At 45.4% G+C, this 16,782-nt stretch overlaps 1 protein-coding gene across 1 annotated transcript in view; it reads right to left on the minus strand.

Annotated features, from left to right (window-relative positions):
• Positions 1-268: 268 nt before the first annotated feature.
• Positions 269-16,782, minus strand: part of LOC115466870 (oocyte zinc finger protein XlCOF6-like) — a 59,291-nt gene continuing 42,777 nt past the window's right edge. The window contains exon 3 of the mRNA XM_030198443.1: positions 269-2,585. Within this exon, the coding sequence (XP_030054303.1) occupies positions 454-2,585 (2,132 nt within the window). The 3' untranslated portion in view covers positions 269-453. The remainder of the gene's footprint in view (positions 2,586-16,782) is intronic.

Genomic DNA, 16,782 nt, shown 5'->3' on the forward strand with positions numbered 1-16,782 from the left:
GGGATTACTTTAAGTATGGTGTTCAGAATGTGGTAACAGCGGTTAGCTAATCTGGGTTTAAAAGGTTTGGACAAGTTCCTGGAGGAAAAGTCCATAGTCTATTAAGATGGACATGGGGGAAGCCACTGCTTGCCCTGAGACTGGTAGCATGGAATGGTGCTACTAATTGGGTTTCTGCCAGGTTCTTGTGACCTGAATTGGCCACTGCTGGAAGCAGGATACTGGGCTAAAAGGCTGCAGCTCCTGCAGGACTCGTGGTAAACGCTCTGCCAAAAAGGAAGGTCTTGAGACGTTTCTTAAAGGTCGGATGATCTGAAATGATTTTGATCTCCCAAGGCAGCCCGTTCCACAGTTGAGTGCTGAGATAAGGAAAAAAGGAGCCATAGATGATAGATTTATCACATTCTTAATGCTGAAATGGTTTCTCTCACGTAGGAGTCCTTTTTTGAACTATCAGTGAAATGCTTTCTCTCTTGTATGAATCCTTTCATGCCGTTTGAGCTCAGGCATACTTTTGAAACATTTATCACATTCTGTACATTTATATGGTTTCTCTCTTGTATGAACCCTTTCATGCTGTTTGAGCTCAGGCATACTTTTGAAACATTTATCACATTCTGTACATTTAAATGGTTTCTCTCCTGTATGGGTCAAGTTGTGAAGTTTTACATGTGATTTCCTTGTGAAACATTTATCACATTCTGAACACTTAAATGGTTTCTCTACACAGTGAACTGTTTTCTCTCTTGTATGAATCCTTTCATGCCGTTTGAGCTCAGACATGCTTTTGAAACATTTACCACATTTTGAACATTTAAATGGTTTCTCTCCTATATGAATCCTTTCATGCTGTTTGACATCAGGCATACTTTTGAAACATTTATCACATTCTGTACATTTAAATGGTTTCTCTCCTGTATGGGTCAACTTATGACGTTTTAAGGTTGATTTCCTTGCAAAACATTTATCACATTCTGAACACTGAAATGGTTTTTCTCCTGTATGAATCCTTATGTGCTGTTTCAAATCAGGCATGGCTTTGAAACCTTTATCACATTCTGTACATTTAAATGGTTCCTCTCCTGTATGAACCCTTTCATGCCGTTTCAGGTCAGATATGTTTTTGAAACCTTTTTCACATTCTGTACATTTAAATGGTTCTTCTCCTGTATGAACCCTTTGATGCTGTTTGAGCTCAGATATCCTTTTGAAACATTTATCACATTCTGTACAGTTAAATGGTTTCTCTCTTGTATGAGTCTTTTCGTGACTTTTCAACTCACCCTTGGTTCTGAACCATTTATCACATACTGAACATTGAAATGGTTTCTCTCCTCTATGAATGTTTTCATGAACGTTCATACCATTCTTAGTTATGAAACATTTACCACATTCTGAACATTTAAATGGTTTCTCTCCTGTATGGGTGAAATAGTGAAGTTTTACAAGTGATTTCTTTATGAAACATTTATCACATTCTGAACACTTAAATAGTTTCTCTCCTGTGTGAACCCTTTGATGTTGTTTGAGCTCAGGTAGCCTTTTGAAACATTTATCACATTCTGTACATTTAAATGGTTTCGCTCTTGTATGAGTCCCTTCATGACTTTTCAGCTCGGCCTTGGTTCTGAACCATTTGTCACATACTGAACATTTAAATGGTTTCTCTCCTGTATGACCCCTTTCATGCAGTTTGAGCTCAGATAGCCTTTTGAAACATTTATCACATTCTGAACATTTAAATGGTTTCTTTCCTGTATGAACCCTTTCATGCTGTTTGAGCTCAGACATGCTTTTGAAACCTTTATCACATTCTGAACACTTACATGGTTTCTCTCCTGTATGAACCCTTTCATGCTGTTTGAGCTCAGATATCCTTTTGAAACATTTATCACATTGTGAACACTGAAAAGGTTTTTCTCCTGTATGAGTCCTTTCATGAACTGTCAGCTGAGATTTCCATCTAAAACATTTATCACATTCTGAACAGTTAAATGGTTGCTTTCCTGTATCAGACCCTTGATGCACTTTCACTGTGGTTTTCCTTACATATTTATCACATTTGGAACATTTAAATTGTTTGTGTACTGTGTGAGCTAGTTGCAGGCTCCTTTTTTGACTGACACTATCACATTTACAATAGTTAAATGGCTTGTTTCCTGTGTGAGTTATTTCAGGCAATTGCACACAGTGTTTGCTTTTGAAACATTTATCACAATGAAAACATTTAAATAGTTTATGTCCCATACGAACCATTTTATGCAATTTTACGTTCCTTTTCTCACCGACAGAATTTTCACATTCAGAACTTTTAAATGGTTTTTCACAGTATCCAGATAGGTTAGTTTTGTTAGTACTTTCACAGTCATTAATTTCAGTCCTAAGCCTGCTTACGTGGCTTCTCTTTTCTCTGTCTAATTTTTCTCCTGTCTGGGCTTCTGCTTTCACACTGCTCGGTATTATGCTACTGCTACCTCCCTGACAGTCAGCTGAAGGATCGATGCTGTCTCTGGAGGGGTCTCGGTGTTTCCATTGCTGTTTATTGCACTTTCTCACTCTTTCACTATTATTCCTAAATCCATCATCTGTTGAATAAAAAAAAATAAGAGTATGATCCTTAATTTTACAGCTATGCAAAACAACATACTTAAACAAAGGCGGCTGCGAGGAGGCTGCGTTCCTACTCTGGGATAGATGTAGACCCAGGGAAAGAGAAGGAAAGGAGGTGTAATGGTATCAGTTTATTACTGAAATATGTAGCATGTTTGCTGGATTATATATACACCAATATATTTGTGTATCTTTTGAATATATATGTTTGTGCAGCTTTTGGAGAATAGTTTCATTTCAAGCCTCTCTCTCTCCATTCCTTTTTAACTACACACACTTAACAAACACAAAAGAGCTTCCTCTGCCCTCCCACCTAACAAAAGATGGACTAAGGTGGGCACCTGAATAAAACAAAGGACTCAGAGGAAGCATAAACAGGACATTTGCTTGTCAAAGGTATACCTGCCCCTCCCATCAGCTTCCAGACATGTGCAGAAAGGAAGGACTTGTAATGTGTATCTGCCCAAGAGACTGAACAGGACATCAAAAGACACTTGCCAGCAAAATCCAGACTGTAAGTCTCGTGATGTCATACCAGGACTCAGGGGTCGTGTGCAGGCATGAGACTACATTAACCATAATGCCTTGCAAAATATCCAAGACATGCACACACCATGCTTCTCTGCTAACATTATAAAAGGCCTGGAAACAGCCCAGCTCGCTCTCTTGGGACCTGCCTCTCTTGGAACCTGCTCCTCTTGGAACCTGCCTCTCTTGGGACCTGCCTCCTCTGGAAACCTGCCTCTCTTGGAAACTGCTGCTCTCTTTGGGGTCCGCTGATGCCTTGCTCCTAAAACATGTGCTTACCTAATGCTGTTCATACTGTGTAACAAGGACTTGTAAGTAACATAACTTTTGATCTACCTGCTACTTTGTTCTATTTTACGCACAGATTATCTGTTCTAAGATCCCTTTTAAAACCTACCTCTCGTGTGCAATTGTATATTAAATCAATCTTTTTGAAGCTAAAAATATGGTCTCTTTGTGTTCTGAATATATATATATATATATATATTTAATTTATTTAATTTATTGCAATTATCACCTTTGGTGATTGGTGGAGAAATTAATATCCTAAAACTTATAAATACAGCACCTGCTCTTAAATTATAAGCAGTGGCGAGTTGCTCTAGAGCTATTTCCCCAAAATAAATCATTTCTTCCAACATATTAATTGCTGGAGAAGTGGGTAGAATTTCTTGTAACAGAGGGAGCTTTGTCAGGAGGGTGGGAGGGGGCTCAAAAAATAATTCTTTTTAAAGCAATGTGGGTGCCAGCCCAATACTCAGTAGCTCATGTCCTCTGAGAGCCAGCTGGTAAATGCGAAACCCTGGGCTCCTCCGAAATGCCACCCTCTGACCTGCCCACTTTTTTTGTGAGCAGTCAGAGGCAATATTCAGTGGTAGTGCCTGCTTTAGTGCCAATTAATTTGGGGGGTCAGGTAGTCCCAGGGGATTTAAATGGACAAGAGCCTCTACTGCCCATTTCAATTGCTTTCAAGATTGGGCTTTGGATGTTCACAATTACAAACTCACTGCAAACATAAATGTCTTGAATGAGATATCCCCTAATATGTGTGTAAATGCCAATATTCTGACTATGCAATATTCTGAAAATATCCTCTTAACTTTCATAAGGAGACACTTGGTCTTCCCTGATCATTTTTCTTCCATTAGTTCCTCCAGAACAGTTCAGATGAGGGGGTTTTGCACTCCTACCAGCAGCTGAAGAGCATTTTCTGTAATCAAAACACTAGGTTAGTTCTGAACTGCTCTGAAGGAACTAAAGAAAAGAAAAGAAAAGAAACCTAAGATCACATGTCTCCTTCCTTAGCGTTCCTCCAGAGCAGTTCAGATGAGTGGCAAATACCATAACAGTGACCTTCACAAGGGTGGGACAGTAAATTCCATGGACTACACTCTCTATCCAAAGACTGCATCCTGTCTTGCCTGCAAATCCAAATTATAATGCCTTAAAAAAAACAAAAGAATGCCCAGGACGCCTTACAAATTTCTAGATGTGCCACTAGACCACTCCCTGCTCAGGAATGGGTTTGTCCCCTCGTAGCATGTACATTTAGCACTTCTGACACCAGGCAACCTCTAAGGCAGCTGTTCCCAAACTGTGGGTCATTTGCAAAATCCTCATTTGGGTTAAGAAGCAGTTAGAACAGCATTGACATTCTCCTCTTTCCCGCTACCACCGCTGCCGGGCAGCTGCAACCCATAGAGGTCCCTCTCCCTGCATTCAAGGCTCATAGTTCTGCTGGTCTTTCCCACAACTATCAGGTTCACATGTAAGATGAGAGACCCACATAGCCTGGTGATATATTACGCTGCTCCTGCCAACTACAGAGGAAAACAGGTTGAGTGTTGAGGGGGATTGAGAGAAAAAGGCATTAGTGAGAAGCAGAAACAAAGAGGAAGGGCTGCAGAACAAGGGGACAGAGAAAGAAGAGTAAGAAGAGGCTGGATGGCAAAGGAGACAGAGTGAGTGAGACAGACATATTAAAGGAAGTATCTGGTTGATCCACTTTTTTGGGGGTCCCAGTTACCGAGTGTCCTGCTTCAAGTCGCGAGATTCAGGAAACACTCGTGTGCAGTAAACAAAGCCCAGGTTTCATGCTGCGGGATCCCTGAGGCACCTGAAAACAAAAGTAAAGGAGTGTCGTGTTTCAAGCAGCTGGATTCCCGACACGCCTGCATGTCCTGGTGAGGACGAATATTGGTGAGTTATATTTGCTTGGTCCTATGTCTAGCTTTTTGACGTAGGTGTTTTAAAAGTGCAATTTAAATTGTTTATGATTATACCTGCTTGGTCCTATGTCTAGATTTATAGCATAGGTGTTTTAAAAGAGCAATTACCCAGGATGGGTCCTACGAACTGATCAGCCGTAGGTGTTTTAAAAGATACGGGTATAAATAAGATTCCAAGTTGGTCCTAAGTCTCCTTTGTTAGAATAGGTGTTTTAAAAAACTAGGTTTATTAATAAGATTTACCGTACATATATCATGGCTGCACCTTGATCTTATCAAGTTTTGTAATATATGGTATCAGTGGAATAAAAAAACAGCCTGATCTTTATTGGCCCCCACATGGATCCTTTGATCCGAATATTCTATGCAAATTACTTAAATATGCTGAGACTCACACAACTTATTAAACATTTGCAAATTCTTAATACATGGCTTTTAACTGGAATTAAAGAATTGAATTCTCATTTTGCTACCCAGTGTTGTCCGGTTTGAAATCTTATTATTTGAAATTTCTTTTTTCCTCAAAATACTTCCTTTTTTTTCTGCTAGAGAGAATTCCTGCTAGGTGTTTGTAAATAGCTTTGTCTTCAGTTACATGCACTGCTGATAAGGATTAAATTACAGTTTTAATTCTATTCTGCTTCTTTTGAGATACTCTGGTCTAACCTTCTGTATGTGTGCCCTATAGAAATGACATAGCTATGCCAGTTGAATATTAGGATTTCATTGAACTCCACAAGATTTCTTATCAGCTGCAGAGATGGGGGATCTCCAAGGAGCATATATTTTTTTCTTCCTTACTGGAATAGCTATGCCATGTCATTACATATGAAGTACTTCTACAGGAAACAATACATTGAAAATAACTGAAATGTTTCAATGAATTTCTGTGTCTGCATTCTGCTTAGATTGCATACTTTGATCTATGTCGCAGCATAAAATAAATAGATGGGCTGCGAAGGATGCTTTCTTGTCCTGGCCAGACAGGGAGGGTTTCTGAGCCGCCCATGAGTTTTGTGTCTGTTGTTGTGTTTGAGGTTTCAGTTTGTAGTATAAATAGGGATACATTTTAATGTGACTGTTACAGATTCTCAAACTGAGAATAAGTGAAACTTTCAGAAAAAAAAGAAACAGTTCCTTTTCTTTTACACAGGGTCTGCTTTATCAACTTCCTTTTTCTGGCAAATTCTGCCTTCCTTTGCTATGTAGAGATACATTAGCTCAGTGGTGTGCTGGAGCCAGCTCGCAACAGCTCGCCAGAGCCATTTGTTATTTTTTAAAGAATTTTGGGAGCCGGTTGTTAAACTTTAACAACCGGCTCCTAAAACTTGGGCTGGGGTGGCTCGGGTCCCTTCCTAAAAACATCAGCTCCAGCTGCCTGTGGCTTGGAAGTCTCACTTAGTTGTTCTCCTCCTCTCCGCAGCAGCAAAACAAAAAAAAACAGCTGATAAAAACCATTGCCTGGGGCCGCAGCCCTGCGTGTGCCCCTGCCGGCTCCCTTCCTCCTCCCTCTCCAAAACAGGAAATTACAGCCTGAGGGAAGGGAGGAGGGCTATGACCCCATGCACATTTTCATTCTGTTTTTTTTTTTTGTTTTGCCCTCTGTCAGTGTGACGATCACAGCTTTGGTTCCGTTCAGGATGCTGCAGTAAGAAGCCAGAAGCAGCGAGTGCAGGTCAGGACTGTGGTTCAAAGTTAGATTGAGAACAGGAGGTGCATGATGAAGTCAGGTAACTTCATTCCAGAGAGGTTTGTCTGTTTTCCATCCCTGTACATTCAAAACAAACAGTCCTTTGAGCTGCTGCATCCATGTTGTCGTTCTTTAATGTTGGTAGCATTTTTATTTAATCTCAATTATATGTTCAAACATGCCAGCTTGTGCAGCATACAGATGTACACAGAGGAGGTATAACAGTGGAATAACTTTTCATAGGTAAAGTAATAATTTGTTATAAATCGTAACTAGTTTGCCATTTGGAGGAGGAGCTGGTTATAGGGACACTCTAGCATGTGTTGTATTTGTGCAGAGATTTTTTTTTTCCTGGTAAAGGGTCACTAAAACAGGCATCATGTTATGAGAATCAGGTGCTCAACATCCAGAGTTTCTATCTATTTATTTACCTATTTTAAGTTATTTATGACATTTATATTATCCCACATTAAACATGAATTAGACTGAAAACTGGGAGCATTTAAAATCTTTTCTTTTTTCCTGTGCCTAGATGAAAAAAGATAGTTGGCATCCCTGCCAGCAAAGGTATGCTTACCATGCCCGCATGGGGGAGGAGGAGTGAGGAATGTGTTGCCCCCCCCCCCAATCCACCTCAGCCCCCCCCCCCCCAAATTGTACAGTTGGCTATGCCCAGAGAGAGAGCCTGTTGTTAAACTTTTTCTAGCACACCACTGCATTAGCTGCTTTTTACTTTCCATCTCGAAACTACGTGCTGTTTTCATACTTCTTTGCTTGCCTCATTAGGATTTATAGTTTTTATAGCTCCACTTTATTGGTTTGGGCTCAAAATTTATCATAGACTTTTGTGATTCTATATAGTAAGTTTTATAGAAGGATACCTTTAACATTCATTATGAGCTTTACTAACAGAAGTTTGCCTGTATTTCCTGTTATCCATACAGGTTCCGCATTTTACATTCTTGTATTTCTAATAGGATTTTTAACTTTTATAATAGTTGTAACCTGACAGTGCTGTTCCCATCAAGGGGATTTCCTGAAGCACTGATGTATTCTTATCACAGAAGCACTGAAAGTGAATGGATTCTTACCTGCAAGTTAGTTATTATAGTAGAGACCTTTGTTTTGTTAATTGTGATTTATGCTAAGAAACCTCTGTCTACTGCAGTACCTAATGTGTTTAGCTCATCACTCTCATGAAAGAGATGTAAGATCAGGGTTACTGTGAGATTCTAGAGAAATTACCCCCCCCCCCCCCCCCCCCCCCCCAGAAACAGTGAATCTAGACCACTGTTTAGATTTAAGAAGTTTAGGGTTTTTTATGTCCCTTGAATGAATAAGTTTTTAGCTGATCCATAACCTTTCTAGGCAACTGCCTAGTTAGCCCTAAGTTGTTTACCTTGTCTTCTGTTTAATTTTACACACGGGTCCAGTCCGGTTCATGGACGGATCTTGTCAAAATGGTAGTTTCGTGCAATACTGACTTCCTGATTCTTGCACTACTCCAAATGCAGAAGGTAAAATTATGTATCATACCTGATAATTTTCTTTCCATTAATCATAGCTGATCAATCCATAGACTGGTGGTTGTGTCCATCTACCAGCAGGTGGAGATAGAGAGCAAAGCTTTTGCCTCCCTATATGTGGTCATGTGCTGCCGGAAACTCCTCAGTATGTCGATATCAAAGCTCCATCCGCAGGACTCAGCACTTAGAGAATTACACCCACAAAGGGACACTCTGCCCAGCTCACCACCGCCGAAACGGGGGAGGGGAATTAACCCAGCTCATCCCCACACAAGTGGGGGAGGGGAATCTGTCCAGCTCATCCCCGCGGAGCGGGGGAGGGACACCACCCCGCCGATGCGGGGGGATCTGGCTTATCCTGCAACCGCAACCGCGGGAGGAGCTGACTGACCCTAACACCGCCGAAGCGGGAGGGGTACAAAGCTGCCCTACAGCCGCACGAAGCGGGAGGGAGCGCCGGCAGAATTTAGGTCTCAATCCAGCCCCGTAAAACGGAGGGGAGAGGAACGCAGCAGCTCACTGTAATACAAACTCGTCTCAACTCTTGAAGAATCCAATTGAAAAAACTTGAACACGAAGTCCTCCTGAACAGGAACTGAAGACTAAACTTGAACCTGAAATGCAACCAGAACATAAACAGTACAGATATCTGGGAGGGGCTATGGATTGATCAGCTATGATTAATGGAAAGAAAATTATCAGGTATGATACATAATTTTACCTTCCATATCATCATGCTGATCAATCCATAGACTGGTGGGATGTACCGAAGCAGTACTCACCCAGGGTGGGACATTGAAATCCCTGACCGCAACACTGAAGCTCCAAACTGGGCCTCCGCCCGAGCAGCCACAGTCAAGCGGTAATGCCTGGAGAAGGTATGGGTCGATGCCCAAGTTGCCGCCTTGCAAATCTCTTCCAAGGAGACGGACCCGGCCTCTGCCATCGAGGCCGCCTGAGCTCTAGTGGAGTGAGCCTTCAGCTGGATAGGCGGCACCTTCCCCGCGGCCACATAAGCCGCTGCAATGGCTTCCTTGATCCATCTTGCCACTGTAGGCTTAGCAGCCTGCAGACCCTTACGAGGACCTGCAAACAGGACAAACAGATGATCCGACTTCCGGAAATCATTGGTCACTTCCAAGTATCTGATGATGACTCGTCTCACATCTAGATATTTGAGAGCAGAGTATACCTCTGGGTAGTCCTCCCTACGAAAGGATGGGAGACAGAGCTGCTGATTCACATGGAAGCGAGAAACAATCTTGGGCAGGAAGGAAGGCACTGTGCGAAGACACTCCTGCCTCAGTGAACTGCAGAAAAGGCTCTCGACATGAGAGCGCCTGGAGCTCGGAAACTCTTCTGGCTGAAGTGATAGCCACCAAAAAGACTGCTTTCAACGTCAGGTCTTTCAGAGATGCCCTCGACAAGGGTTCAAAAGGCGACTTCTGCAAGGCTCTTAGCACCAGGTTGAGATTCCACGCAGGCACCACTGAGTGCAGAGGAGGGCGCAGGTGATTAACTCCCTTGAGAAAACGCACCACATCTGGCTGCGAAGCCAGGGAAGCACCCTTCAGGCGGCCCCTGAAGCAAGCCAGAGCCGCTACCTGGATTTTAAGGGAACTGAGCGACAGGCCTTTCTCCAGACCTTCTTGCAGGAACGCCAACACTGAAGAAATTGGAGCAGTGAAGGGAGAAAGTGAGCCTGCTTCACACCACGCTGCAAAGGTACGCCAAACCCTGGCGTAAGCAGTAGAAGTAGAGCGCTTCCTCGCTCTCAGCATAGTGGCGATGTCCTTGTCTGAGAAGCCCTTCTTCCTCAGACGCTGCCGCTCAATAGCCAGGCCGTACAACCAAAGGGGGAGGGATCCTCCATCACCACGGGACCCTGATGCAACAGGCCCTGCTCCACTGGCAGTCGCAGAGGGTCGTCCACTGAGAGCCTGATGAAGTCCGCATACCAGGGACGTCTGGGCCAGTCCGGACCCACCAGGATTACCCGGCCCGGGTGCTTTGCCACCCGGTCTAGCACCCTGCCCAACATGGGCCAGGGCGGGAACACATACAGAAGCTCCTGTGTCGGCCACTGTTGGAGAAGAGCATCTACTCCCAGAGATCGAGGGTCCCGTCCTCTGCTGAAAAAGCGCGGCACTTGGCAATTGGCCGATGACGCCATCAGATCTAGGCTCGGCTGGCCCCAGCGCTTCGTGATGTCCAAGAACACCTGAGCCGATAACTGCCACTCTCCGGGATCCAAGGTATGGCGACTGAGAAAGTCCGCCTTGACATTCATGACTCCGGCAATGTGGGCCGCTGACAGCTGTTCCAGGTTCGCTTCCGCCCACTGGCAGAGATTCATGGCCTCCTTGGCTAGAGGGGCGCTCTTGGTACCTACCTGGCGGTTGACATAAGCCACAGCCGTGGCATTGTCCGACAGGACCCGTACTGGCTTCAACGCCAGTACCGGGAGGAACTCCAAAAGCGCCAACCGAATGGCTCTGAGTTCCAGGAGGTTGATAGACCACTTTGCCTCTGCAGGAGACCAGAGCCCCTGCGCTGTCCTTCCCAAGCAGTGGGCTCCCCAGCCCGTCAAAGAGGCGTCCGTCGTGACGACAATCCACTCCGGGGTCACAAGAGGCATTCCTGCAGACATCTTGTCTGTCTTCAGCCACCAGCTCAGCGCCTTGCGCACTGCTGGGTCCAAGGGAAGGCGCACAGCATAATCCTCCGACACTGGAGTCCAGCGCTGCAGCAGAGAGGGTTGTAGTGGTCTCATATGAGCCCTGGCCCAGGGCACTACTTCCATCGTGGCCGTCATAGAGCCCAACAGCTGCACATAGTCCCAAGCCCGAAGAGGAGAGGCTACTAGGAACTGGTCCACCTGAGCCTGAAGCTTGACAATCCGATTGTCTGGCAGGAACACTCTGCCCACTTGGGTGTCAAATCGAACTCCCAGATACTCCAGGGACTGAGTCGGGCGCAGCTGGCTTTTCTCCCAGTTGATGATCCACCCCAGGGAGCTCAAAAGAGCAATCACCCGGTCCACAGCTTTGCCGCACTCTGCATAAGAGGGGGCTCGGATCAACCAGTCGTCCAGATAAGGATGGACTTGTACTCCTTCCTTTCGCAGGAAGGCTGCGATGACCACCATTACTTTGGAGAAGGTCCGCGGAGCAGTAGCCAACCCGAACGGGAGGGCTCTGAACTGGAAGTGTCGGCCCAGGACTGCAAAATGCAGAAAGCGTTGATGAGGAGGCCAGATGGGAATATGCAAATACGCTTCCTTGATGTACAAGGATGCCAGGAACTCCCCTGCCTTCACTGCCGCTATAACAGAGCGGAGAGTCTCCATGCGAAAGTGCCGAACTTTCAAGGCCCGATTGACCCCTTTGAGGTCGAGGATAGGCCGTACAGAACCTCCTTTCTTTGGTACCACAAAGTAAATGGAGTAACGTCCCTTGCCAAGCTGATTTTCTGGCACCGGAACGACCGCACCCAGGCAGATCAGATTGTCCAAAGTCTGCTGCACTGCCACAACTTTGACCGGAGACTTGCAGGGGGAGAGTACAAACCCGTCTCTTAAGGGTCGGCAGAACTCTAGCTTGTAGCCGTCTCTGATGACTTCCAGCACCCAAGCGTCTGAAGCTACCCTGGTCCACTCGCCCAGAAACGAGGACAGGCGTCCTCCAATCTGCACTGGGCCATGGACCAGGGCCCCGTCATTGGGTACGAGACCCTGGGGGAGGACCGGAGGGCGCACCTCCGGGACGGCGGTCTCTGCGAAAGGAATGCTGCTTGGGGGAGAAGTTCCTTTTGAAGGAAGAGGGGGCAGAGGAGCCCGACTTGCCCGGGCGGTACCGATGGGCTTCCTGAAACCGTCCTCTGGAGTTACCGGGGCGAGCACTGGCCCGAGCCCTGACCTCTGGTAACCTCTTGCCCTTAGACGTGCCGAGATCGGTCACAATTTTGTCCAACTCGACACCAAAGAGCAGCTTGCCTTTAAAAGGCAACTTAGCCAGGCGGGACTTAGAGGCGTGGTCAGCAGACCAATGCTTCAGCCAAAGCCACCGCCGCGCAGAGACTGTCTGAGCCATACCTTTAGCCGAGGCTCTCAAGACATCATACAGCAAGTCTGCCAAATAAGCCAAGCCCGATTCCAGGGCTGGCCAATCAGCCCTCAAGGAAGGATCCGAGGGGGAAGCCCGCTGCACAATCGTCAGGCACGCCCTGGCCACATAGGAGCCGCAAACTGAGGCCTGCAAACTTAAAGCAGCCGCCTCGAAGGACGACCTTAAGGCCGCCTCCAATCTTCTGTCTTGGGCGTCCTTTAGGGCCTTGCCACCTTCCACCGGCAACGCCGTTTTCTTAGTCACCGCAGTGATTAAAGAATCCACGGTAGGCCAAAGAAAGGCCTCCCGTTCACTTTCAGGCAGAGGATAGAGGCGGGACATAGCCCTAGCCACTTTGAGGCTCGCTTCCGGGACATCCCATTGAGCCGAAATCAAGGTGTGCATGGCATCATGCACGTGGAAGGTTCTAGGCGGGCGCTTCGTCCCCAGCATAATGGCGGAGCCAACAGGGGCTGAGGGAGAGACGTCCTCCGGAGAGGAAATCTTCAAAATGCTCATGGCCTGCACTAACAGGTTGGGCAAGTCCTCTGAGCGAAAAATCCGCGCTGCAGAGGGGTCATCCGCTCCATCCGAGCGGGAATCCGTCTCCTCCAAGGAATCCCCAAAGGACCATTGGGAGAACCCAGATACGCTGCCCTCATCTACATCAGAGGAGACAGAGTCCTCTAAGGCCTGGAAATCCACCCGAGGGCGTTTACTTCCGGGGGCCTCAACCCCTTTATCGGACAAGGGAGCAGGGGCAGCGTTTTGCATAAGGAAAGCCTGATGCAGCAGCAAAATGAACTCAGGGGAGAAACCCCCCAGACTGTGCACTTCTGCAGCCTGGGCCACGGCCCTAGACGCACCCTCAACCGGCGCTCGCGAGAGCGGGGGAGAAACATGCTGCGCATCCAAAATGGCATCCAGCGCGAAACTCCGAGAAGGAGCCGCGCGGGAAGAACGGTGCTTAACTTTGGCCGCTTTTTTGCCGTCGCCCGAATCAAGGGCGACCATAATATTAACGTCTCCCACCTCGAGGGCGGCCCAAGAAGAAGCCGTCCGAGCAGAGTGGCCGGCCAAAATGGGGGGGGGGGGGGGCGAGCAGCGGGGGATGGGCGTTTATGGCGGGAAAAACCGCCGCACCGGAGGAAGAACCGGGACACTGACCGGCCTCCAAACTGACACCCAACAAGGGCGAATCAGACTTTAAGACCCCCGCATCCCCGCTAGAAGCGCACACGCGGTCCTGGGAGCGATTCTTTGCGCCCTCGCCCTCCGACGCCATAGGCCACGTGGAGACGGATCGGGGAACCCCCTGCCCGCTACAAAAAGGTAAAAATTACCTGCTTCTCGCACCGAGCTGTAACGAACTGGTGTCCCAGTGAGTAGCTGCAATAAACGTTAAAATAAACGCCCTTAAGGACGTCCAAAATTTTTTTTTTTTTTTTTCAACGGAGCCAGCGGGAGGGGGGAGAAAAGAAGGGACCTGGCACCACCAGGTTTGTACTTGCTCAAGAAGAGCCCTCAACCCCAGGTACTCAACAAAACCTAAAAATGAGGCTTGGAGACCTAGCCAGAGCTGCTGCTGTGTGTGACCACCACCTGCTGAGATAGAGAACATACTGGGGAGTTTCCGGCAGCACATGACCACATATAGGGAGGCAAAAGCTTTGCTCTCTATCTCCACCTGCTGGTAGATGGACACAACCACCAGTCTATGGATTGATCAGCATGATGATATGGAACTTACATCTGTGCTGTTCATCTTACAGCTTACAACTTAAAGCACTTTTTTTTAAAGGCTTATTGTTGTTACATTGCACTCAAAACTGGACATGTTTTCATTAATTTAAATTTCACATACACCATGAGACCTCAGATGACTGAGATCAAAGAGGAATTGCCACACAGGAAAGGTAAATCTAGATGAATGTTTAAATTTAAAAAATATTAAGATATAGATATTTTGTGTATCTAGAAAAAAAATTCTTTTATACTGTCATAGAATAAAGACAGTACATTTTTACTCAACTGCTTGTTTGCCCTAAGAGATACGCTATTAGCCATCTTATTTGGGACCATTATCTGAGTGCAAATTTTCACAATTTATTATTTTATATTACCTAAATTTAAGCACTTTTTCAGCCTTGTTTTGTATAAATGGGGAAACTGCTCTTCACTTAGTTTTCATTAATTTGCATTTTTGAAAATTAGATACTAATGTATTATTATTTTTCTACTTTGCTTTTCCATAATTGTAATACGCCTATCTAATGATTTTAAGCTAAGGCTTACCTCTACTTACCCAAAGAAGAGAAAACTACCATGATAAAAGATTTTAAATGTATGTTTTGAATTGCCAGGGAGAAATTGTATGTGAAAGGTTACAGAGATGCTCAAATAGATAATTCGTAAAGTCATTATCTGCCCATGCGCACTGTTTAACAGAACCTCTTGAGAATAGTCATATGATACCTTTTTAACAAAGCTTACAAAAGTCACCCTCAATGATACAAATCATCCCCCAAACCACCCAAGCACACCTAAATAACTTCTCACACAACCTATCCAACATCCGCCCATCTAAATCCTCTTTTTCCTCAGCTTATGATCAACTGTATTTAAACCATGTACTGACTTTATCATAACCCTACTCTGTAAGCCACATTGAGCCTGCAAAAAGGTAGGATAATGTGGGGTACAAATGCAAAAAATAAATATGATAGGAACATATGCTATAATACGCAGCATGTCTAGGCAGTACACTGTAAGTTGGTTAAAAGATTTATGTATGTGGAAGTGTTTGAACTGGGATATGTATGTGACTTATTATATGCTAGTAAAAAAGGCCCGTTTCTGTTTGTAAGGAAACGGGCGCTAGCAATGTTTTTTTTTTTTTTTTTGTAACTGTAGAATTGTTAGTAAAGTATTACGGTATAATGAGAAGGAATAATTGTTACATTTGTAAATCATCTGTTGCTGTGTTGTACTATCATGTGAAGCCACTGTCTTTCCAGGTGCAGTGTATGTTTGAGAGAGTGTGAGTATGTGTGTGTGAAAGTGTGTGTCTGACAGACAGAGTGTGTGAGTTTGATAGAGTGTGTCACAGGGACACACAAAGAGTGAAAGACTGTGTCTGTGTGTGTGTGTGTGAGAGAGAGAGAGAGTGTGTCTGTCTGTGTGTGTGTTTTTGTGTGTGCATGACCCCTTCCTTCTGTCCGAGTTGCAGGGTCGACTCCTCCCGCCCATGTGTTTGGATTTTCAGTAACTTTCCCTTGTTTTAATCCTGTGATTGTGTTCTTTTGCCCATGCCCTCCATCCATCCTTGTTTAACATTTGTCCTCTCCCCTTTCCCTCCGGTTCTGTTCTCTCCCTCCCTCTCCATGTGTTGTGTGTGTGTGTATGACCCCTTCCTTCTGTCTGAGGTGCAGGGTCGTCCCGTCCCCCCCCCCCCCCCCCTGTGTTTGCTTTTTCAGTTCCTTTTCTTTTTTAATCTCGTGATTGTGCTCTTTTTTTCCTGCCCTGTACCTGCTGTTAGGAAAGTTGGTCCGTCTGCTAAGCTTTATGCAGCTTGCTTTGTAGTCGACATCCCCTGCTGTGGCGCCTGGAGGCTGTGTCTTCACCTTTGTTTTTGTTTTGTTAGTGCAGGTCCAGAGGGCTGTTCAGCTTCCTGCTGCTTGCTGAGGTGCTGGAGCCTGTGTGTTCACTTTTTTTTTTTTTTTTGGTTAGTGCGGGACCGGAGGGCCAGTTCCTGCGTTCAGCTTTGTTTGTTGACATCATTGAGTTCGATGCTGCCTAGCAGACCACCTCCGTGCTGAGGGAGCCACGGTCCCAAGCACTTTAGAACGTTGGAGGTGAGTTTTATTATATAGGACTATTTTGGTCTAGGCTAGAATAGCAATTGATTTTATTCTGAATTAACAACTAGAAAATATTAAGACATAAAATCTGAGAACAACATTGGGCACACATTAAGTGAATTCTTATTTTGTATGACCTGAGGCCTAAGCTGAAGCCCTCTTTGCCCTGTTTTATTTACTTATTTTATTCCTTTGAGTCATATTACAGATTCAACCTAGCTTATCTACCCCACG

Source organism: Microcaecilia unicolor, chromosome 3 (assembly GCF_901765095.1).
Source record: "Microcaecilia unicolor chromosome 3, aMicUni1.1, whole genome shotgun sequence".
Lineage (NCBI taxonomy): Eukaryota > Metazoa > Chordata > Amphibia > Gymnophiona > Siphonopidae > Microcaecilia > Microcaecilia unicolor.